The following is a 21,396-nucleotide window of genomic DNA, read 5'->3' on the forward strand; positions in this document are numbered from 1 at the left end:
ATGACCTCCAAGGTCCCTTCCAACATTGTTGTTTGTTTGTTGTTGTTGTTGTTGTTGTTATCCACTAACAGTAAGGATGCTGACCTACACATCACAAAGTTATACTCTTGACTGGGTGAATCTCACCTTGAATATTTATTTATTTATTTATTTATTTATTAAAAAAAGCTGTAAGAATGGAACATGTACGCTGATGATACCCAACTTTTTCTTTCCACCCCGAACCAACCCAGTGATGCACTCTCCGTGATGTCCCGGTGCCTGGAGGCGGTTCAGGTGTGGATGGGGAGAAACAGGCTTCGTCTCAATCCCGCCAAGACTGAGTGGCTGTGCATATCGGCATCTTGGGTTAACCAAGTTATTCCACCTCTAACGATGGGGGGTGAGGTGTTACCCCCTGTTGATAGGGCTCGCAACTTGGGCGTCCTCCTGGATTCACGGCTCAATTTTGAAGACCATATAGGAGCCGTGACCAGGGGGGCTTTTGCACAGGTTCACCTGGTGCGCCAGTTGCGTCCCTATCTGGACCGAGACGCCCTACGCACAGTTACTCATGCGCTTGTGACCTCCCGTTTGGACTACTGTAACGCTCTCTACATGGGGCTGCCCTTGAAGACCACTCGGAGGCTTCAACTGGTGCAGAATGCGGCCGTGCGAGTTGTAATGGGGGTCTCCCGATACTCCCATGTAACACCTCTACTCCGCGAGCTGCATTGGCTTCCGGTTGCCCTCCGGGTGAAATTCAAGGTGCTGGTTATCACCTATAAAGCCCTACATGGCCTGGGTCCGGGGTATTTGAGGGAACAACTGCTGCCGGCATCAAACGCCCTTCGCCCAGTGCGCTCCCACAGGGAGGGTCTGCTCAGGGTCCCGCCGGTAAGAGATTGCCGGCGGGTGACACCCAGGGATAGGGCCTTCTCAGTGGGGGCGCCTGCCCTCTGGAACCAGCTGCCGGTGGAGCTGAGGACAGCTCCCGACCTCCGATCATTCCGCCGGGGCCTGAAGACCTGGCTCTTTGAGCTCTCGGGCCCAGGCTGAGGAGACATTCATTTTAATTGGGGTTTTTAATAGTACAGGGTTGATTTAATATTTTTTAAATTGGGTTTTAACTTTTGTATGGTTGCAATAAAATAAATAAATAAATAAATAAACATCAGAGACAAAGAGGAAAGAAGAAAACGGGAAGTAGGAGAAGACGAACATCTGTTTGCGCCATTTAACAAGACCCACAAAACCCACAGAGGAGGAAGCTATAGACTCCTGTCAACCCGACCAAAACGTGATGAAATGATGAAGCTTGAAATAGGTTTCTCATCCAACGAGAAGTTGGAGCACTGATAATAATAATACGAAGAAGAAGTTGGGAGGGACCTTAGAGGTCATCTAGTCCAACCCCCTGCTCAGGCAGGAAACCCTAGACCATTTCAGACAAGTGGCTGTCCAGTCTCTTCTTAAAAACTCCCAGTGTTGGAGCATTCACCGCTTCTGGAGGCAGGTTGTTCCACTGGTTGATTGTTCTCACTGTCAGGAAGTTTCTCCTTAGTTCTAGGTTTATCAATCGGCTGAATTGCAAGGTTAACATATGGCAGGCCAATCTGAAGTCACCGCTTCAGATGGTGAAGAACTGGAAAGGCTGGATCTTTAAAAAAAAAGTATATGTTTGAATGCTGGGCTGTAGGATTAGGTAAAGGTAAAGGTTCCCCCGCACATGCATGCTAGTCGTTTCCAACTCTAGGGGCCGGTGCTCATCTCCGTTTCAAAGCCGAAGAGCCAGCGTTTGTCCGAGGACGTCTCCGTGGTCATGTGGCCGGCATGACTAGACGCCAAAGGCGCACGGAACGCTGTTACCTTCCCACCGGAGTGGTCCCTATTTTTCTACTTGCATTTTTACGTGCTTTCGAACTGCTAGGTTGGCAGAAGCTGGGATGAATAACAGGCGCTCACAGGCTGTAGGATTACTCTTTTATTATTATTTATTAATTTTTTTATGCTGCCAGTTTCCCCTACAAGGTGGCTCTGGGGCTTTGCAGGTTATAAAACAAGTACAAAACAATGAAGACATTAAAATGGCGCAGGCTAAACTATTGTTAAAAACCGTACTAAAACTGCAACTATGGGAGCTAAGAGGTGGATGGGAATGGGGTCTTCTCATCCCGTCAGCCACCTCCAGAGGTGAAATCTATATCGTCTCGGATAAATAACTGTTCAATTTCTTCTTAAAAACCGCCAGCGATGGAGCATCCACAACTTCTGAAGGCAAGCCGTTCCACTGATCAATCTCCTTGATTACTTACCGTCCGTTGCTTCTCGTTCTCTCTTCAGATGCTGTAGGGAATAGGTTGACCCCCTCCCCACTCTTCTCGACCACAGACCCTTACAACGGTTCATTTAGTGACTGTTCAAAGTTACAACAGCAGTGAAAAAAGGGACCGTTTTACGAGCTTTGCAGCATTCCCAAGGGTCACGTGATCAAACTTCGGACTCTTGGCAACTGACTCATATTTATGACGGTTGCAGTGTCCCGGGGTCATGTGGTCCCCTTTTGCGTCCGTCTGACAAGCAAAGTCAATGGAGAAGCCCAACTCACTTAACAACCGGGTGACTACTTGAACAACCGTGCTGATTCAGTGAGCAAAGTGTGGCAGGAAAGGTTGTAAAATGGGGCAAAACTCAGTTAACAAATGTCTCACTTAACGACAGAAATCTGGGGCTCAGTTGTGGTCGTAAGTCAAGGACTACCTTTCTTGGAACACTGCTATCATGTCTCCCCTACTCCTTCTTTTCACTGAATTAGGCATACCCAATTCCAGCAACCGTTCCTCATATGTTTTAGCCTCCAGCCCCACTGATCATCTTCGTTGCTCTTCTCTGCACCCTTTCTAGAGTCTCAACATCTTTTTTCACTCTCATGGCGACTTCTGAGGGCAAGCCATTCCACTGATTCATTGCTCTGTCAGGAAATTCCTCCTTATTTCTATGTTGGATCTATCTTTGATAAGCTTCCGTCTGTTACTTCTTGTCCTGATCTCTGATGCTTTGGAGAACAGCCCCCTGCTCTTTGGGTCAGCCCCTCAAATATTCAGCTATCTTCAGCGGGGAATTCTTGAGCTTGATGGCCCAAGGGACCTTTTCTGACTCCATGATTCCAATTTGGTAAATAATTCACCCACCCACCCACCCACCCCCCAAATGGCAGGAGACTGATCTGGTAGCCTCAACATTCCTTGATCTCGGCCAAATTAAAGTTAATTCAGCAGTGTGTTGTCTTCTCTTAAACTTTTCCAAGAAGCCAGGCCCACTAATATAAAGTGCCTTATCAAGGGCATAAAACAGTCATTAATAATTAATAATTTAATTTAATAATTTAATTTGTATACCGCCCTTCTCCCGAAGGACTCAGGGTGGTTAAGATGTTGTGTAGATTCGTGCTCATCTCGATAGAATAAAACAGAGCTGGAAGGGACCTTGGAGGTCTTCTAGTCCAGCCCCCTGCTTAAGCAGGAGAACCTATACCATCTCAGACAAGTGATTGTCTAGTCTCTTCTTAAAAATCTCCAGTGATGGAGCGCCCACTATTTCTGGTGGCAAGGTGTTCCACTGGTTGATTGTCCTGTCAGGAAGTTTCTCCTTGGCTTCTCTCTCTGATCGGTTTCCAACCGTTGTTTCTCGTCCTTCCCTCTGGTGCTCTGGTGAACAACCTGCCCCCACCCCCCTTCCTTATGGCAGCCCCTCAGATACTGGAACACGGCTATCATGTCTCCCCTATTTCTTCTTTTCTTTAGTTTGATGCTGAAGATCAAAACCCTGCCATTCTCAGCCAAGGGAAAAATGTGCTAGAAAGCTACGTAGCATTTGGTGTCTTGGAGAAATCAGTGGAAATGCTTCCTTAAGAACCTGTTAGCTAGCTAAGAAGGACTAAAGATGTTGCCAAACAGCTAAAAGCTGGTTTGGAGAGACCAGGTGAAGAAGAAGAGCAGTCAATCACTCTAAAAAGGCTAGCTGCACAGATGTCTACGTGCATTGGACACCTGATCTTTCCACTTCCTCTTCAGACCTTTGACCTTTTAGACCAGTGCTTCTCAATCTTAGCAAGGCCAAGTGATGTGGATTTTCAACTCCCAGAATTCCCCAGCCAGCCTTCAAACTGAAGAATTCTGAGCGTTGTAGTCCACACATCTTGAGACCTGGAGAAATGCTACTTTAAGACGTTCCAGAGATAGAGATTAATGAACGCTAGGAATCTGGAAATTGACTTTTCAGTCCAGTCAGGTGACCCGGATAGCAGGTGTCAGCATCTCACCTACGTATCTTTTTCCCTGCCTTGCAAAAATTTACACTCTACCTAACCCAGGGCTTGACCTTCAGTGGAATTCTACGTGGGCCTTTGCTTACAAATCCCTGGCCGCCTAAGGAAAGATGAAGAGGGATCCTAGAGTTCGGAATTTGCACATGAACTTATTTTTCAGCATCTCCTCCCTACCCTCCAAAGACCATAAATGGCATTTGTAAGGTGCAAGGAACTGGAAATAAGGAATTTATCCTAGTGGGGCAAAGTTGGAGCATTGTCGTCTTAATGAATCTTTTGATCCAAGAAAATTAGCATGCCTCCAATTATTTCAGTGGACCCTGTTGCTAAATTTAAATCATAGAAGGGACCTTGGAGGTCTTCCTAGTCCAAGGGTCGGCAACCTGAAAAAGGAAAAGAGCCACTGGGAACCGGTTCCATCACACATAAAAAAAAGTGGGAGCCGCGTGCGTGCGTCCATGCACGCGCATGCGCAAAAAACGTTTTGCACATGCGCAAAACGGGTTTTTCTTGCGCACGCACGGACGCGCGCGGTTGCCATTTTTTTTATGTGTGATGGAACCGGTTCCCGGTTGCGCGATGGCGACAGCCCATTTGCAGAGCTACCACCTTCGGCAGCCTGCAAACGTGCCGCGGCAGCTTTCCCAAAGAGCGGCGCTGCTGCCCGTTCGCGCAGAGGTGCGCGCGCACCACTGCCCGTTCGAAGAGGTGCGCACGCACCGGGCGGCTGGGAGCCGCAGGAGACGGCTCAAAGAGCCGCATGCAGCTCCGGAGCCGCAGGTTGCCGACCCGTGTCCTAGTCCAAACCCCTGCCTTATACCGTTCCAGTCAAATGGTTGTCCAGTCTATTTTTGAAAAACTCCAGTTATGGAGTACTCACGACTTCTGGAGTTAAGCCATTTCATTTATGAAATCTTCTCTCTATCAGGAAATTCCACCTTAGTTCTAGGTTGATTTTCTCTTTAGTGATCTTCCCTCCATTGCTTCTTGTCCTGCCCTCAGGTGCTTTGGAGAATAGGTTGACACACACACACACCTCCCATTTCTCTGTGGCAGCCCCTCAAGAATTGGAAGACTGCTACCATATCATCCCTAGTCCTTTTGCTCGCTAGGCTAGACAAGCCTAGTTCCCCCCAACCGTTCATCCTACAATTTAGCCTCCAGACCCCAAGGTGCTTTTTTCCAAAAGGCAACTGGTCTTCCTTTGTTTTTTTTTCCCTTTGAAAACATTTCACTTCTCAACCAAGAAGCTTCAGTTCTGACTGACTGGTGGGGAATGGAAGGATTCGTATTCTTTGCAGTCATCGTGGCTGTTAACATTCCTAGGGTTGGATGTTAGCTTTGAGAAAGCTAACCCGTCCGTTAGAACTGAAGAAGCTTCTTGGACGGGAAGTGAAACATTTTCAAAGTCCACTTGCCTTTTGGAAAAAACACCTTTGGGACCACCATAATGCAGCCGCGCGAGTTGTTATGGGAGTTTCCCGATACTCCCGTGTAACACCTCTTCTCCGCGAGCTGCATTGGCTTCCAGTTGCCCTCTGGGTGAGATTCAAGGTGCTGGTAATGACCTATAAAGCCCTAAATGGCTTGGGTCCGGATTATCTAAGGGAACACCTGCTGCCGGCATCAAGTTCCCGTCGTCCTGTGCGCTCCCACAGGGAGGGCCTTCTCAGGGTGCCGGCGGTTAAGGAGTGCCGGCGGGTGATCCCCAGGGGGAGGGCATTCTCTGTGGGCGAGCCTGCCCTTTGGAATGATTTACCGGTGGAACTTCGGACCGCCCCCGATCTGCGTTCATTTCGCCGGGACTTGAAAACCTGTTTTTTTTATTTATCAGGCCTGGATTGAAGGGGTTTGAGCTTTTTAATATTGTTTTAATTGTTGGGATTAAGTAATTTAATCTATTTTAATTTTATACTACTTTTATATTGTATTTTATGCTGCCCTGTAAACCGCCCTGAGTCCTTCGGGAATAGGGCGGTATAAAAATTTAAATAAATAAATAAATAAATAAATAAATGAATGAATGAATGAATGAATGAATGAATGAATGAATGAATGAATGAATGAATAAATAAATAAATAAATAAATAAATAAATAAATAAATAAATAAATAAGCTGGGTGATTGAGAATCTCCATAGACATCGACCCTTTTGTTGTCTTTCTTCCTCTCCTCTCCGCAAATCTTGAGACCCTTTGGGCAGGCATCCTTCCCATCCTTCCAAACCACAAGCCGACATCAGATCAACAGAATTTAATCTAGTTTATTCTCCAAAACGGAAAAAAAAAGAGGAAAAAATATGAAAACGAAAAAAACCGAAGCGCAGTTCTTAAAACACTAGCAGCAAGTAAAATTTGTACAACCATTCAAATCTGCGTTGTAGGATGAAATAAATCTACACCTTGTCTTATTTGAGAGCTTTTTGAGTTATACATACAAACGACAATTACAAGAACTGGTTCACAATGCGAATAGGCCCTAGACAAACCGGCTTGCAACAAACAAGCTGCATGTCACACCAAGACCCCTTGTTACCCTTCAACCCCTTCTCCATTGACCAGAGGCCTGTCGCCTGGAATGGATGACTTGCTTACAGCTTGGATGTAATTTATTTTTAATCCATCGAAATAATTTCAGCCAGCATGTGAGGAGAGAAAAGAGAGAGAGAGAGAGAGAGAGAGAGCGAAACAGCAAAAATGCACAACTGGCAATTTGTCCATTTGCCAGTTTGACCTCATTCTTCCCAGACCGTACCATAAAACGTTTCTGGTGATACCCGATTTGTACTATCCACACCTCCAAATTCTCTTTTTTTTTTCTTTTTTTCTTTTTTCCCCCTCCCCGGTTTTTTTTTTTTTACAGCTACCCAGTTGTCAGTCTTCCTCCAAAAATGTACAATATTTCTTACAATATAAGTTATACAGTGTTCAGCAATTATTTGCTTTAATTTCAGTGAGAGGGGGAGAGGGAGGGAGAGAGAGAGAGAGAGAGAGAGAGAGAGAGAAGGAGGGGGGAGGAGGGGGGGAGTGGCGTGGGTTTGGTTGTTTTTTTTAATTATTTATTAATATTATAATTATTATTTCACAGCACTAAAAACCCAGTTCGACAGTGAAGTTGCGTGGCGATGGTTTTATTCACAAATGGCCTCCCGGTTCGGTGGTGGAGAAACACAAAAAAGACTTTCCGAGCCGAGCAGTCGAGCAGTCAACTTTCCATATTAAATCTTGTCTTCGTTTCTTTCGTCGTAAAGGATTTTTCAGCCACTTTTACAATTTTCATCTTTCTTTATTTCCCTCCCCCCCCCGCCCCCCCATCGGTCCCATTTTAGCATCTGCATCCAACAGTTTTTTTTGAAGGGCCAGGAAGAGTTCCCTCCAAGGAGGCAAATATATAGATACTTCTCGTTCAGAGAAGTAAAAAAAAAGGAACTTGGTTTTTCTTTTTCTTTTTCTTTTTCTTTCTTTCTTTCTTTCTTTCTTTCTTTTTCCACTTTTTTTTCTTTTAAGCAGGAAAAATCTCTCTTTCTCCCCCCCCCCTCCCCCTGTCTGAGAGGCCATCTTTAACCCATGGCGGTGACCATACTTGAGGGGTGGTGAGGTCCGAAAGACAAGCTAGAAGAGGGGTGCATCGGGGTCGGTGTGGTCAGCATGTGACCCGAATGGGTGAACGGAGAAATATGACTGATGGACGACATGTGTCTGGAAAGGGCGGCGGGGTTGAAGGAGCTGCTTTTGGGGAAATCATCCAGGCTGTCGTGAATCTTTTTGCTCTTTTTCGACTTGCTAGACATCTTCCGGTTTCGGGTCTGGATGCCTTCCTTCTTCATGGTCAGGGGTCTGTTAATCTAAACAAAAAATCAATTAACTTTTTTTGCGAGCTGGTCCTGTCTCCGGCTTTGCCAAAATCTCTCTCTCTCTCTCTCTCTCTCTCTCTCTCTCTCTCTCTCTCTCTCTCTCTCTCTCTCTCTCTCTCTCTCTCTCTCTCACACACACACACACACACACACACACACACAAGCAAGCACGCACAACAACCAGGTTTCTAGAGCAGTGTTTCTCAGCCTCAACCACTTTAAGGGGTGAGTGGACGTCGGTTCCCAGAATTCCTTTGCTGGCTGGGGAATTCTGGGAGTTGAAGTCCACACGTCTTAAAATGGCGGAAGTTGACAAACACTAGTCTGGGCAAAAGATGGCGCACTTTTTAAAAGATGGCCAGGGACGTTCATTTAGGTACAGGTAGTCCTTGACTTATAACACTTTGTTTAGTGACCGCTCGAGGTTACGACGGCACTGAGAAAAATGACTCGTGGCCATTTTTCACCCTGACAAAATGGTCTCGTGATCAAAATTCAGACACTTGGCAACCGACTCATATATATGATGGTCGCAGCTTCCCGGAGCCATGCGATCCCTATTTGTGACCTTCTGACAAAAATAAATAAATGGGGGAGCCAGGTTCACTTAAAACAACCACATTACTCCCTTAACAACTGCAACGATTCACTTAACAACCATGGCAAGAACGGTCGTTAAATAGGACAAAATTCACGTGACAAATGCCCCACTTAGCAACAAAAATTTGGGGCTCAGTTGTGGTCGTTAAGTGGAGAACTACCTGTATATAAATTAATTAATATATATAAAAATGTATATAAAGAGCCTTTGAGCTACAACCATTCATTTAGCAACCATTCAAAGCTATAATGGCACTGAAAATAGTGACTTGGGACCAAACCTTACATTTATTACCATTGCGAGATCCCCGTGGTCACATGATCGAAATTTGGGTGCCTGGCAACTGGCATGTACTTATGACAGTTTGTAGCATCCCGGAGGTCATGTGATCACCATTTGCGACCTTCCCAGACAGCTTCTGGCAAGCCAAATCAACTAAGGAAACTGAGTTCACTTAATAAATTGCATGATTCCCGTTAACAGCAGTGATTCACTTAACAACGGTGGCAAGAAAGGACATAAAATGGGGCAAAACTCACTTGACAACTATCTGGCTTAGCAGTGGAAGATTTGAGGGCCACCTGTATTCCCACATTCTGTTAACAATATGGTTTGAAGTCAGATTCACTTCATGACTGCCTAGGCCAGGGGTCGGCAACATCGGCTCTTTTATGACTCGTGCTGGCTCAGGAATTCTGGGAGTTGAAGTCCACGAGTCATAAAAGAGCCGAGGTTGCCGACCCCTGGCCTAGGCAGTCATTGCTCTGCTTTCTGATCAGAGGGGATTTATTTTTAGATGGTCAGTGATGATGGGAACTGTAGTCCAGCTCCATAACAGAATAACAGAGATGGAACGGACCTTGGAGGTCTTCTAGAGCAGCCCCCTATACCAGGAGGCCCTATACCAGGGGTCTTCAAACTTGGCCCTTTTATGACTTGTGGACTTCAACTCCCAGAATTCCTCAGCCAGGCACGCTGGCTGAGGAATTCTGGGAGCTGAAATCCACCAGTCATAAAAGGGCCAGGTTTGAAGACCCTGCCCTATACCATTTCAGACAAATGGCCAATCTCTTCTTAAAAACCTCCATTGCTGGAGCACCCACAACTTCTGGAGGCAGGTTGTCCCACTGATTAATTGTACTAACTGTCAGGAAATTTCTCCTCAGTTCTAGGTTGCTTCTCTCCTTGATCAGTTTCCATCCGTTGCTTCTTGTCCTGCCTTGAGGCGCTTTGGAGAATAGCTTGACTCCCTCTTCTTTGTGGTAACCCCTCAGATGTTGGAAGACTGCTATCGTGTCCCCCCTCGTCCTTCTGTTCATTAAACTAGACATTCCCAATTCCAGCAACCGTTCCTTGTATGTTTTAGCCTCCAGTCCCCTAATCATCTTGGTTGCTCTTCTCTGCACTCTTTCTATAGTCTCAACGTCTTTTTTACATCGTGGTGACCAAAACTGGATGCAGTATTCCAAGTGTGGCCTTACCAAGCCACCTAGAAGGACAATGTTTCCCCCATTCCTGAATTAAATCTTATTAGCCCAGCTTGATTCAGGATACTTCGCAAGGGATCAGACACGATCAAGGTGCACTAAAGTGTCTTGCATTTGATCCCAAGTGTCTGCAAATTAAAGCGAAGCACATCCAGAGCAATTCAGTCTAGCTTTACCATGTAATTCAGGGGTGTCCAATCTCGTCAACTGTAAGACTTGTGGACTTCAGCTGCCAGAATTCCCCAGCCAGCCATGCTGGCTGGGGAATTCTGGGAGTTGAAGTCCACAGGTCTTAATGTTGACAAAGCTGGACACCCCTGATGTAGCACAACAATATTATCTCTGAGAATCAGCTGAGAGTATGACCATCTCACTTACATTGTGGAGCTTGAAATATAGCCCACAGGCATTACACACTGGATCCCCGTTGGCATTCCTCCTCCACAGAGTGGTTGTTGTTGTCTGGCAATTTGCACACGATGTCCCAGCCCGTCTTGCAGCTGACTGGGGGAGAAAAGAGAAAGCATAGTCACCTCACCAATAGATTAACGTGGGGGGGATTTTCAAGATCCTAAAGCAGTGTTTCTCATCCTTGACAACTTTAAGATGGTGGACTTCAGCTCCCAGAATTCCACAGCTGGCTGGGGAATCCTGGGACTTGAAGTCCACCCATCTTCAAGTTGCCAAGGTTGAGGAATCCTGCCCTAAACCCTTGCTGTGCCATCCCAGAGAAGTGAAGCCAGCCCATTGCAATAAATCATGCATCAATTCATATAATTCTTCCGAGGTTAGAAGAGCCAAGTGGAATTGTGTAGTCACACAACGGGTGTCATCTGGGTAGGATTGCGCCTTTCCCCAGCAATCATGCGTGCGTGTGACAACATCAGATCAAAGATGCTGATGGTGAAACACGCGAGATTTTAATCAGCAAGAATCCCACTGATTCGTTCCAAGTTGCAAAAGTCCTCATCGGTAACAACAGAAGCCACACAAAAATAATATTTATTTGATGCTCAACGTTGCTGTTTCTCTTGGCAACTATCCAGAACCCAATGATCTTATGCTATCATAAGATGTGTTGCTGGCTGGTTGGCTTCAACAAGGTTTGGACCAATCCATGAAAATATGAAGATCGACAACTATTAGACTTGATAGCAGTGGGACTGCCTTTGAAGACCATCTAGTCCATCTAATTTACAACTGTCCATTTAGTGACTATACAAAATTACAACAGCGCTGAAAAAGTGACTTTTTCACACTTATGACCATTGAAGCATCCCCAGGGTCACCTGATCAATTCTGGACTCTTGGCAACTGGCTCATAGTATGAGGGTGGCCGTGTCATGTGATCCCCTTTTGCGACCTTCCGAAAAGCAAAGTCAGTGGGGGAAGAAGCCAGATTTACTTAGCAATTGTGTTACTAATTTAACAACGGCAGTGATTCACTTAACAACTGTCTTGCTTAGCAACAGAAATTTTGGGCTGAACTGTGGTCGTTAAGTCGAGGACTGCCTATAGCAGGAGACCAAGAGAGTTGGTTGTCCATTGGGAGAAGAGTCTGCAAGACTAGTACTGATTCGGAAGGGCACTGCTTATGTCCTTAAGTTTTTAAATTTATAAAACAATAATGAATAGAATAGAATAGAGCTGGAAGGGACCTTGGAGGTCTTCTAGTCCAGCCCCCTGCTCGAGCAGGAGAACCTATACCATCTCAGACAAGTGACTACCCGGTCTCTTCTTAAAAATCTCCAGTGATGGAGCACCCATTTTTTCTGGTGGCAAGCTGTCCCACTGGTTAATTGTCTTCACTGTCAAGAAGTTACTCTTTGATTCCAGGTTGCTTCGCTCTTTCATCAGTTTCCAACTATTGTTTCTTATCCTGCCTTCAGGTGCTTTGGAAAATAACTTGACCCCCTCTTCTTTGTGGCAGCCCCTCAAATACTGCTATCATGTCACCCCTTCTTTTCTTTAGACTAGCCAAACTCAAGCTATGTTCCCAGCTACGAACAGTCAAAGAAAAAAACAACAACAGGTGAGTAACAATCCTAGTTACATTATTCATGGGGGTCTCCAAAACCAGCGAGTCCATTAATCATTGATATCTCCAAATGATATCAAGAATAGATCCACCTAGTTCAATTACTAAGGCTTAAATCAGAGATTAAAATTGAGCCATGTGAAGAGTTTAACTGATCAAGCTGATAGAGTTGATCCCTACAAACTGCTTACTAACTGCTTACAGCATCCTGGGCTTTGGAACCTCTGTAATTCTCCTATCTTTCAAGAAACAAGAGGTGGACATTTCCACATCTGCAGCCAATGTTCCACCCTAGTTAGTGCTCATTAGCCATTGTCTTATGTTCATCCAACGTTCAGTTTTGACACGTACACCCTGATGTCCTGAACCAAGCTGTGATTCACCTTTTGCGACCTTCTGACAAGCTAAGTCAATGGGGGAAGCCAGATTCACTTAGCCACCGTGTTACTAACCAACAGCTGTGGCAAGAAAGGTCGTAACGTGGGGCAAAATTCACTTAACAACTATCTCGCTGAGCAACCGAAATGTTGGGTTCAGTTGTGGTCAATTGAGAGCCGCCTGTATCTTTCCTGAAGCACGCAGTGGTGACCCACTTCTCTCCATCAAGGTAGAGTAACTATGGGGCATCACTCAGTAGACACATCTGTCTCTCTTGCGGCAGTTATGTACAGCCCCTTTTAGCTGTCATCTGTTAAGCTATTGCTTAATACAATACACACTCCAATACACAGCAGATCCACAACCTTTCATGGCATTTTGGGAGCAGGGCACTTGCTCGCAAAATGGCCGCCTTCAGGGATGGCGTTTCCGATTCACAAAATGGCCTCCGAGAGGACGACGGCGAGAGAGCCAAGACCCCCGCTGAGCAGAAATTAACCAGCAGGCCTGCTCCACACAACCTTCTCAAGATCCCCCCTTAAAATTTCAGCTTAGCTTTGCCTTCCTTCTCCTGGTGAGACGGGCAAACTTCCAAGCCAACGAGACCCCTGGCTCATTATTTCTTTAAAAAGCCTACGGGGGGCTCAAAACGTTCTTTTCTACAAGGGATTGAGATGGGCACTTTAATTTCGAGCTTGCCCAGTTTCCACCGTAATGTGGGGGGTATATATATGTATATATATGTGTGTGTGTATATATATATATATATATATATATATATATATATATATATATATATATATATATATATATATATATATATATATATATATATATATATATATATATATATATATATATATATATATATATATATATATATATATTATATATATATAATTTAATTTAATTTAATAATATTTGTATACCGCCCTTCTCCCTGAGGACTCAGGGCGGTTCACAGGGCAGAATAAAATACTAAATACTAAAACCTGCTGCCGGCATCGACTCCCCTCCGCCCTGTGCGTTCCCACAGAGAGAGCCTCCTCAGGGTGCCGCCAGTCAGGGAATGTCGACTGGTGGCCCCCAGGGGGAGGGCCTTCTCTGTGGGGGCTCCGGCATTATGGAATCAACTGCCGGTGGAGCTCCGGATGGCACCAGACCTCCGAACTTTCCGTCGGGGCCTGAAGACCCACCTGTTCGAATTAGCTGGTCTGGCCTGATGGGGGATTATGGGTTTTTAATTGTTTTTAATTTGTACCACTGTTTTATTGGGCATGGGTTTAATTCCTTTTTTAATTTTTGTATTCTCTTTTTGATATATGCCCTGTGAACCGCCCTGAGTCCCTACCAAGGAGAAGGGCGGTATATAAATCAAATAAACTATAAACTAAACTATAAATACAAACGTTAAAAAGAGATTAAATGAATTGCCCATGTTAAAACAATTGGAATAGAATTCTAAAACACCAAGTTAAAATTAAGACACCAAAAATAAAAAACCCACCAATCCCCATCAGGCTAGGCCGGCTTGTACAAACAGAAACGTCTTGAGATCGCGACGAAAGGAGCGAAGATCGGGCGCCATCCGGAGCTCAACCGGCAGCTGATTCCACAGCTCCGGAGCGCCCACAGAGAAGGATCTCCCCCTGGGGGCCACCAATCGACATTCTCTATATATGTTTTCTGAGGATCCATATATATATATATATATATAAATGGGAAACGGATGGACCAGAGAGGTGACGGATGCCAAGGCAGGCGTCCTTGGAGATTTGGATCCACACAAGGGGTATGGATGACGTAGGCAGTTAGAAGCATTATCCACCCACCCACCTACATTCTCCTTCAATCTATTTTGCTTCTCTGATGGGCAATCTGCCCTCCATCCCACCAACTAGGCCTGAAACACACATCTCCTAAGACGGAGTTAATTAAAGATGCTAAGCATCCAAAATTGTTCTCCTTGACATTCCTCTCCCTATTCATCTGAGGCTGGAGTCATATGCTCTGCAGACAGCATGTAAACAACGGCTCAGCCATCATCCACCCCAAAAAGATCAACTGATCTTATTCACTTAAGTTCTTCTTTGCTCCATGACTAATGAACCTCAGCAGCGGCTAACACACTTAGTCAAGCCATATGCATCAGCTTTATCCCATACAAAACACGAATGTAAAAGCTTCTTCCCAGGAAACATTAAGAAGCTTTCCGTAGTTGTGTGTTTTTAACTAGCACAGTCAGGAATGGCTGTGGTACGCCGTATCTATAAAACAATGTCGGTGCTCAACAGTTGAGCTATGTTCTTCTGACTGAACAGAGTCTAAACATCGGGATCAGATTAATGATGCTGCTGCGTTTAAACACATTATTTCTTAGATTGGTAAGAGGGGAAACAGAATGCTGTAGAGTTATGTATTTCTCTGAGGTCTCTTTGACTAAAAACTCTGCAAAGATCTAATAATAATAATAATAATAATAATAATAATAATAATAATAATAATAATAATAATAATAATAATAATAATAATAATAATAGAGTTGGAAGGGACCTTGGAGGTCATCTAGTCCAACCCCCTGCTCAGGCAGGAAACCCTATACCATTTCAGACAAATGGCTGTCCAGTCTCTTCTTAGAAACTTCCAGTGTTGGAGCATTCACAGCTTCTGGAGGATCTTTTGAGATTTGCAATCTTTCCAAGATCCGTACAGGCTAGTCCTTGACTTACAACAGTTCGTTTAATGGCGGTTCATTGTTACAACAGCACTAAAAAAAAGTGACTTGTGACCATTTTTCACACTTATGACCTTTGCTGCATTCCCCATGGTCACGGAGTCAAAATTCAGCTATTTGGAAATTAACTCATATTTATGACGGTTGCAGCGTCCCAGGGTCATGTGATCCCCTTTTGCGACCTTCTGACAAGTTAAGTCAGTGGGGAAGCCAGACTCACTTAAGAACCGTGTGACTAATTTAACAGCTGAATTGATTCACTTAGCAACTGTGGCAAGAAAAGTCGTAACATGGAGGAAAATTCACCTAACAACTTCTCGCTTAACGACACAAATCTGGGGCACAATTGTGGTGGGAAGTCAAGGACTACCTGTATTTGTGATTTCCCAAGGCACTGCCCAAATATTAAAACCTAGCTTTGTGACATTATGGACTAGAAACATGTGGTGGTGGCGGTAGTTGTTGTTTTCCCAATAAAATCTGAACATTTAAAAGCACTACCACAAAATATCCCCAGGTTTGCGGAAATGGTCAGATAACATAAAAAGAAAACCTAAAGGGTCTACTTTAATTTTTTTTTATATAAAAAAAATTACTTCCAGGGAATAGCACAGTCAAACTATGCCTGAGCTTTAAACCAGGTTTAATTTTCTTGCTGACAGCAGTGGAATCTTAACAGGTTTCACTTTGACTAAACTGAGTCTGCGGTGCCTTTTAAAATGACTGTTGTGTCAGTTTACAGTTGATTCATACGGTACATTTTTTTTTGTCAGTGAATCATGCTGTATCTTGGAATTCTCAAATATTGGCATCTATTCCCCACCACAGCTAGTCCTCGACTTATGATTAATTGATAATTGATGCAGTTGATAAAAGGCCTGATCTGCACAGAAACCCAGAGAATTGTCAAGCCTTGCTCGAGACATTGAGCAAGTTGCTCAGTTAGAATTACAGGTGGTTTCTTTCTTTACAGGTAGACTTACAACCATCCATTTAACCACTCTTCAAAGTTATGACCGTGTTGGAAAAAATGATTTAAAACCAGTCCATGCACTTATAGAGTCGTACATGGCACACTGCTTTAAATGCAGTGCAGTAGGCAAATTCTGCCTACTGCCAGGAGTTCGATCCTGACTGGCTCAAGGTTGACTCAGCCTTCCATCCTTCTGAGGTCAGTAAAATGAGGACCCAGATTGTTGGGGGTCAATACACTGATTCTGTAAACCACTTTAGAGAGGGCTATAAAGCACTGTGAAGCGGTATATAAGTCTAAGGGCTATTGCTAGCGCTATTATAAGCATCATAACATCTCTGTAAAGGCAATAAGTCTAAGTGATATTCCAGGGAAGGAAGGAAGGAAGGAAGGAAGGAAGGAAGGAAGGAAGGAAGGAAGGAAGGAAGGAAGGAAGGAAGGAAGGAAGGAAGGAAGGGCTGTGGTGGTGCAGTGGTTAGAATGCAGTATTGCAGGCTAATTCTGCCGACTGCCAGCAGTTCAATCCTGACTGGCTCAACATTGACTCCGCCTTCCATCTTTCCAAGGTCGTAAAATGAGGACCCAGATTGTTGGGGTCAATAGGCTGACCCGGTAAACCACTTAGAGAGGGCCATAAAGCACTGAGAAGCAGTATATAAGGGCTATTGCTAGTCCTATTAGAAGCATCATAACGTCTCTGTGATCACGTGATTGTAATCTAGGCTCCTGGCAACCAGCATGGACTTACCATAGTTGTAGCCACCAAGGATCAGATGATCCCCATTTGCAGCATTTTGACAGTGCCAGATCTGCTTAATGGCTCTATGATTCGCTCAACGGCCATCGTAAAAAAAAAAGGTTGTAAAATTGGGCCCCAACTCATTTAGAACTTTGCTTTGTTTAGCAACAGAAGCTCCGGTCCCAATTGTAATCGTAAATCGAACATTATCTATAACCTATAAGCTTCCTGGTGAAGCTTTTGTGTGCCAAGTGGCCAGCTGAGTGTGCAACAGAGAATGAACGTTTTTTTTGTTGTTTTTTTTAAAAAGCTAGAGTTGTATTCCTTGAACAAAAGTAATACTTCCACAAAAGAATAACAGACTTGGAAGGGACCTTGGAGGTCCTCTAGCCCAACCCACTGCTCAAAGCAGGAAATCTTACACCATTTCAGAGAAATTGTGGTTCAATCTTTTCTCAAGAATTGACGGAGCACCCACAATTTCTGGTGGCAAGCCCTTCCACTAGTTAATTGTTACAACTGTCAGGAAATTTCTCCTTCATTCTAGATTGCTCCTCTCCTTGATTAGTTTCCAACCATTGTTTTATCTCCTGCAATCAGCTGCTTTGGAGAATAGGTCAACCCCCTCTTCCTTGTGGCAACCCCTTGGATATTGGAAGACGACTATCATATCATACCTGGTCCTTCTCTTCATTAAACTAGACATACCCAATTCCTGCAATCATTCATATTCTTTTAGCCTCCCGGCCCCTAATCATCTTTTTTGCTCTTCTCTGCACTCTTTCTAGGGTCTCAAGGAAGTGGAATAAGAAAGCAAACAGCCCATTGTGTAAGAATACAACAAAGGATATGGACACCAGAATTTTCATTTCCCCTAACAAAATGCCCTTCAAGATATGTTGGACTTCAGCTTTTTTTGCCCCTGCCAATATTAACAGGGCAAGCCAATAGAATATAAACTGAGAAAAAAACCCACTCCTTACTACAGCTGATGAGCTGATAAGATGGCGGGCATAGCCAACACTCCAGAAGATAGGCTTAAGATGCAGAAGGATCTTGACAGACTTGAACATTGGGCGCTATCTAACAAAATGAAATTCAGTGGTGAAAAAAGTAAGGTTCTACATTTAGGCAAGGAAAACCAAATGCACAAGCATACTGTAGGTGGTAACTTGCTCAACAGTAGTCACTATGAGAGGGATCTTGGAGTCCTAGTGGACAATCATTTCAATATGAGCCAGCCGTGTGCTGCAGCTGCCCCAAAAGCCAACACAGTTGCTAGGCTGCATTAACAGAGGGATAGCATCAAGATCAGGTGAAGTGTTAATGCCACTTTACAATGCCTTGGTAAGGCCACACTTGGAATACGGCATCCAGTTTTGGTCGCCACAATGTAAAAAGGATGTTGAGACTCTAGAAAGAGTGCAGAGAAGAGCAACAAAGATGATCAGGGGACTGGAGGATAAACTAAATGAAGAACCATTGCAGGAATCAGGTAAGTCTAGTTTAATGAAGAGAAGGACGAGGGGGGACATGATAGCAGAGTTCCAATCTCTCAGGGGCTGCCCCAAAGAAGAGGGAGTCAAGCTATTCTCCAAAGCACCTGAAGGCAGGACAAGAAGCAACGGATGGAAACTAATCAAGGAGAGAAGCAACCTAGAACTAAGGAGAAACTTCCTGACAGTGAGAACAATTAACCAGTAGAACAACCTGCCTCCAGAAGTTGTAGGTGCTCCAACACTGGAGGTTTTTAAGAAGAGATTGGACAGCCATTTGTCTGAAATGGTATAGTGCAGGGGTCTTCAAACTTGGCCCTTTTATGACTTGTGGATTTCAGCTCCCAGAATTCCTCAGCCAACTGCACATCCCCAGTGTTTGAATTTGGCCCTCGGTCTCCTTCTAAAAATTTGCTATCAAATTTAATGTCGAATTGCGGGAGAAAATCGCAGCGCAGGAGTAATCGTGTTGATTGGATTTCATTAATTTATTTTAATTAAACTTCATAAAATCAAATCTTTACCCTGGCTCATCTCACTTTCCCCAGAAGCTATGACATGCAAAACGTGGCCCTCCACCTCAAAGTATAATTTACCCTTGGAGGGTTTTGCTTAGATAGAAATTACATAAATGGTGCATTTAGGGCGCTGTGAATAATATCTCAGTGGCTTTGCATCCAGGCCCCTGAATTAATTGTTAGTACAATTAATCAGTGGAACAACCTGCCTCCAGAAGTGGTGAATGCTCCAACTCTGGAGGCTTTTAAGAAGAGACTGGACAGCCATTTGTCTGAAATGGTATATAGGGTTTCCTGCCTGAGCAGGGGGTTGGACTAGATGACCTCCAAGGTCCCTTCCAACATGATGATGATGATGATGATGATGATGATGATGATGATGATGATGATGATGATGATACCTAGCTGGGTCATGAAATGTCTGCAAGAAAACAACCAAGCTCAGAGAGCACCAAGGACGCCTCATTTCAATCCTGAGCTATAAATATTCTCTTTTATTCAGGTTTTATCCTTCCCAGACCACTAAAAAACCTACGTCGCAAGACACTTGGGGAATCCGAGAAGGGCAAACCACTGAGATGTCAAACTCGAATCCAGAAATCAAGCATCTAACGAAACCAGATTCGTAGAAGGGAGAATTTTTAAAAAGCCCCTGGAATCAGAAGGGAAAATTTTTAATTCTCAAGGAATCCAGGGTTGTGGTTTTTGGTTTTTGTTGTTTTGGGGGTTTTTTGGGGGGGGGATTTAGAAAGAATTCAGCGGAAGCCCCCAGGCCAGATTTATTTGTGCCGAGGAAGACTTAAGAATTACTCTTATGCTTTTGGCTGCCCAACCAATGGGTTCATCCCCAATGACGACTCTCGCAGAGGAGTTAGAGCAGGGGTCTTCAAACTTGGCCCTTTTTTGACTCGTGGACTTCAACTCCCAGAATTCCTCAGCCAGTGTGCCTGGCTGAGGAATTCTGGGAATTGAAGTCCACGGGTCATAAAAGGGCCAAGTTTGAAGACCTCTGGTCTGGATCCAAGCCTGCAGTTTCATCAAAATGGCTGACTGAGGAATTCTGGGAGTTGAAGTCCACCAGTCATAAAAGGGCCACGTTTGAAGAGCCCTGAGTTAGAACTGCCACTCAACAAAAGAAAATATGGGAGTTGTAGTTTCAACGAATCTTGAGTCACGGATGATCAGGCAACCAGTTTGGTGGCTCAGCCATGACAACTGCGTGTCTTCCATTACCTTTTAAGCTCTATGCTCATCCTAGGCATGCAGTCATATATAAATCAGCAGACGCACCCTATAGAAACATCTGTCTTCTTTTGCACTTGGGCGCAAAGGGAGGGTGGGGGGATGGGTGATGCCCAAAAGGCTATCTTAATTTTTCAAGGCTTCTGGTTCACAACTGTTGGAAACCACATCTAGAACACTTCAACCAGGAGAACTCCTGACACATACCGAAGCCTTGCCCTAAGTATTCTTTCCCAGCATTGCATGCAAATTTATTCCAGTAGCTAGTTTGGGGAAAGGAAGATAGCTGTTGATTATACATTCAAATGAAAGAATTTTCATACGTAATTAATGTGTGTTTGTGTGTGTCTGTCTCTGATCTGTAAACAAGGAGATAAATCGTAAAATAAAATAAAAAAGATTGACAAAGGCTAATAAGACGGACCCTGGAAGCTTGTTCTCTATCCCCTTTCTTTCGATCCCGACAAGGATGCAGGTTGACTTTTATCAATATCTAATATGGATTTTATCAATATCTAATATTGATTAATATTGAAGGTAGTGACAGTTTTTATTTTCCTGGGCTCCAAGATCACCGCAGATGGGGAGTGTAGCCAAGAAATTAAAAGACGTTTGCTCCTGGGGAGGAAAGCCATGGCAAATCTAGACAGCACACTAAAAAGCAGAGACATCACCCTGTCAACAAAAGTGCGTATAGTCAAGGCTATGGTCTTCCCAGTTGCAATGTATGGCAGTGAAAGCTGGACCATAAGAAAGGCTGAACGCCAAAGAATGGAGGCCTTTGAACTCTGGTGCTGGAGAAGACTCCTGCGAGTCCCTTGGACTGCAAGGCGATCAAACCGGTCAGTCCTAGAGGAGATCAACCCTGACTGCTCTTTAGAAGGCCAGATCCTGAAGCTGAAACTCAAATACTTTGGCCACCTAATGAGAAGGAAGGACTCACTGGAGAAGAGCCTCATGCTGGGAAAGGTTGAGGGCAAGAGAAGAAAGGAACGACAGAGAAGGAGGTGGCTGGATGGAGTCACTGAAGC

General features: G+C 44.4%; 1 protein-coding gene across 1 annotated transcript in view; it reads right to left on the minus strand.

The window, feature by feature from the left end:
- Positions 1-5,864: 5,864 nt before the first annotated feature.
- The window catches only part of GATA3 (GATA binding protein 3), a gene marked incomplete at its 5' end in the record, with an annotated part of 82,991 nt that continues 67,459 nt past the window's right edge, over positions 5,865-21,396 (minus strand). Inside the window, 2 exons of the mRNA XM_083365397.1 lie at positions 5,865-8,150; positions 10,626-10,751. Coding sequence (XP_083221523.1) covers positions 7,866-8,150; positions 10,626-10,751 — 411 coding nt within the window. The 3' untranslated portion in view covers positions 5,865-7,865. The remainder of the gene's footprint in view (positions 8,151-10,625; positions 10,752-21,396) is intronic.

The sequence above is a fragment of the Vipera ursinii genome, assembly GCF_947247035.1.
Source record: "Vipera ursinii genome assembly, chromosome: 6".
Lineage (NCBI taxonomy): Eukaryota > Metazoa > Chordata > Lepidosauria > Squamata > Viperidae > Vipera > Vipera ursinii.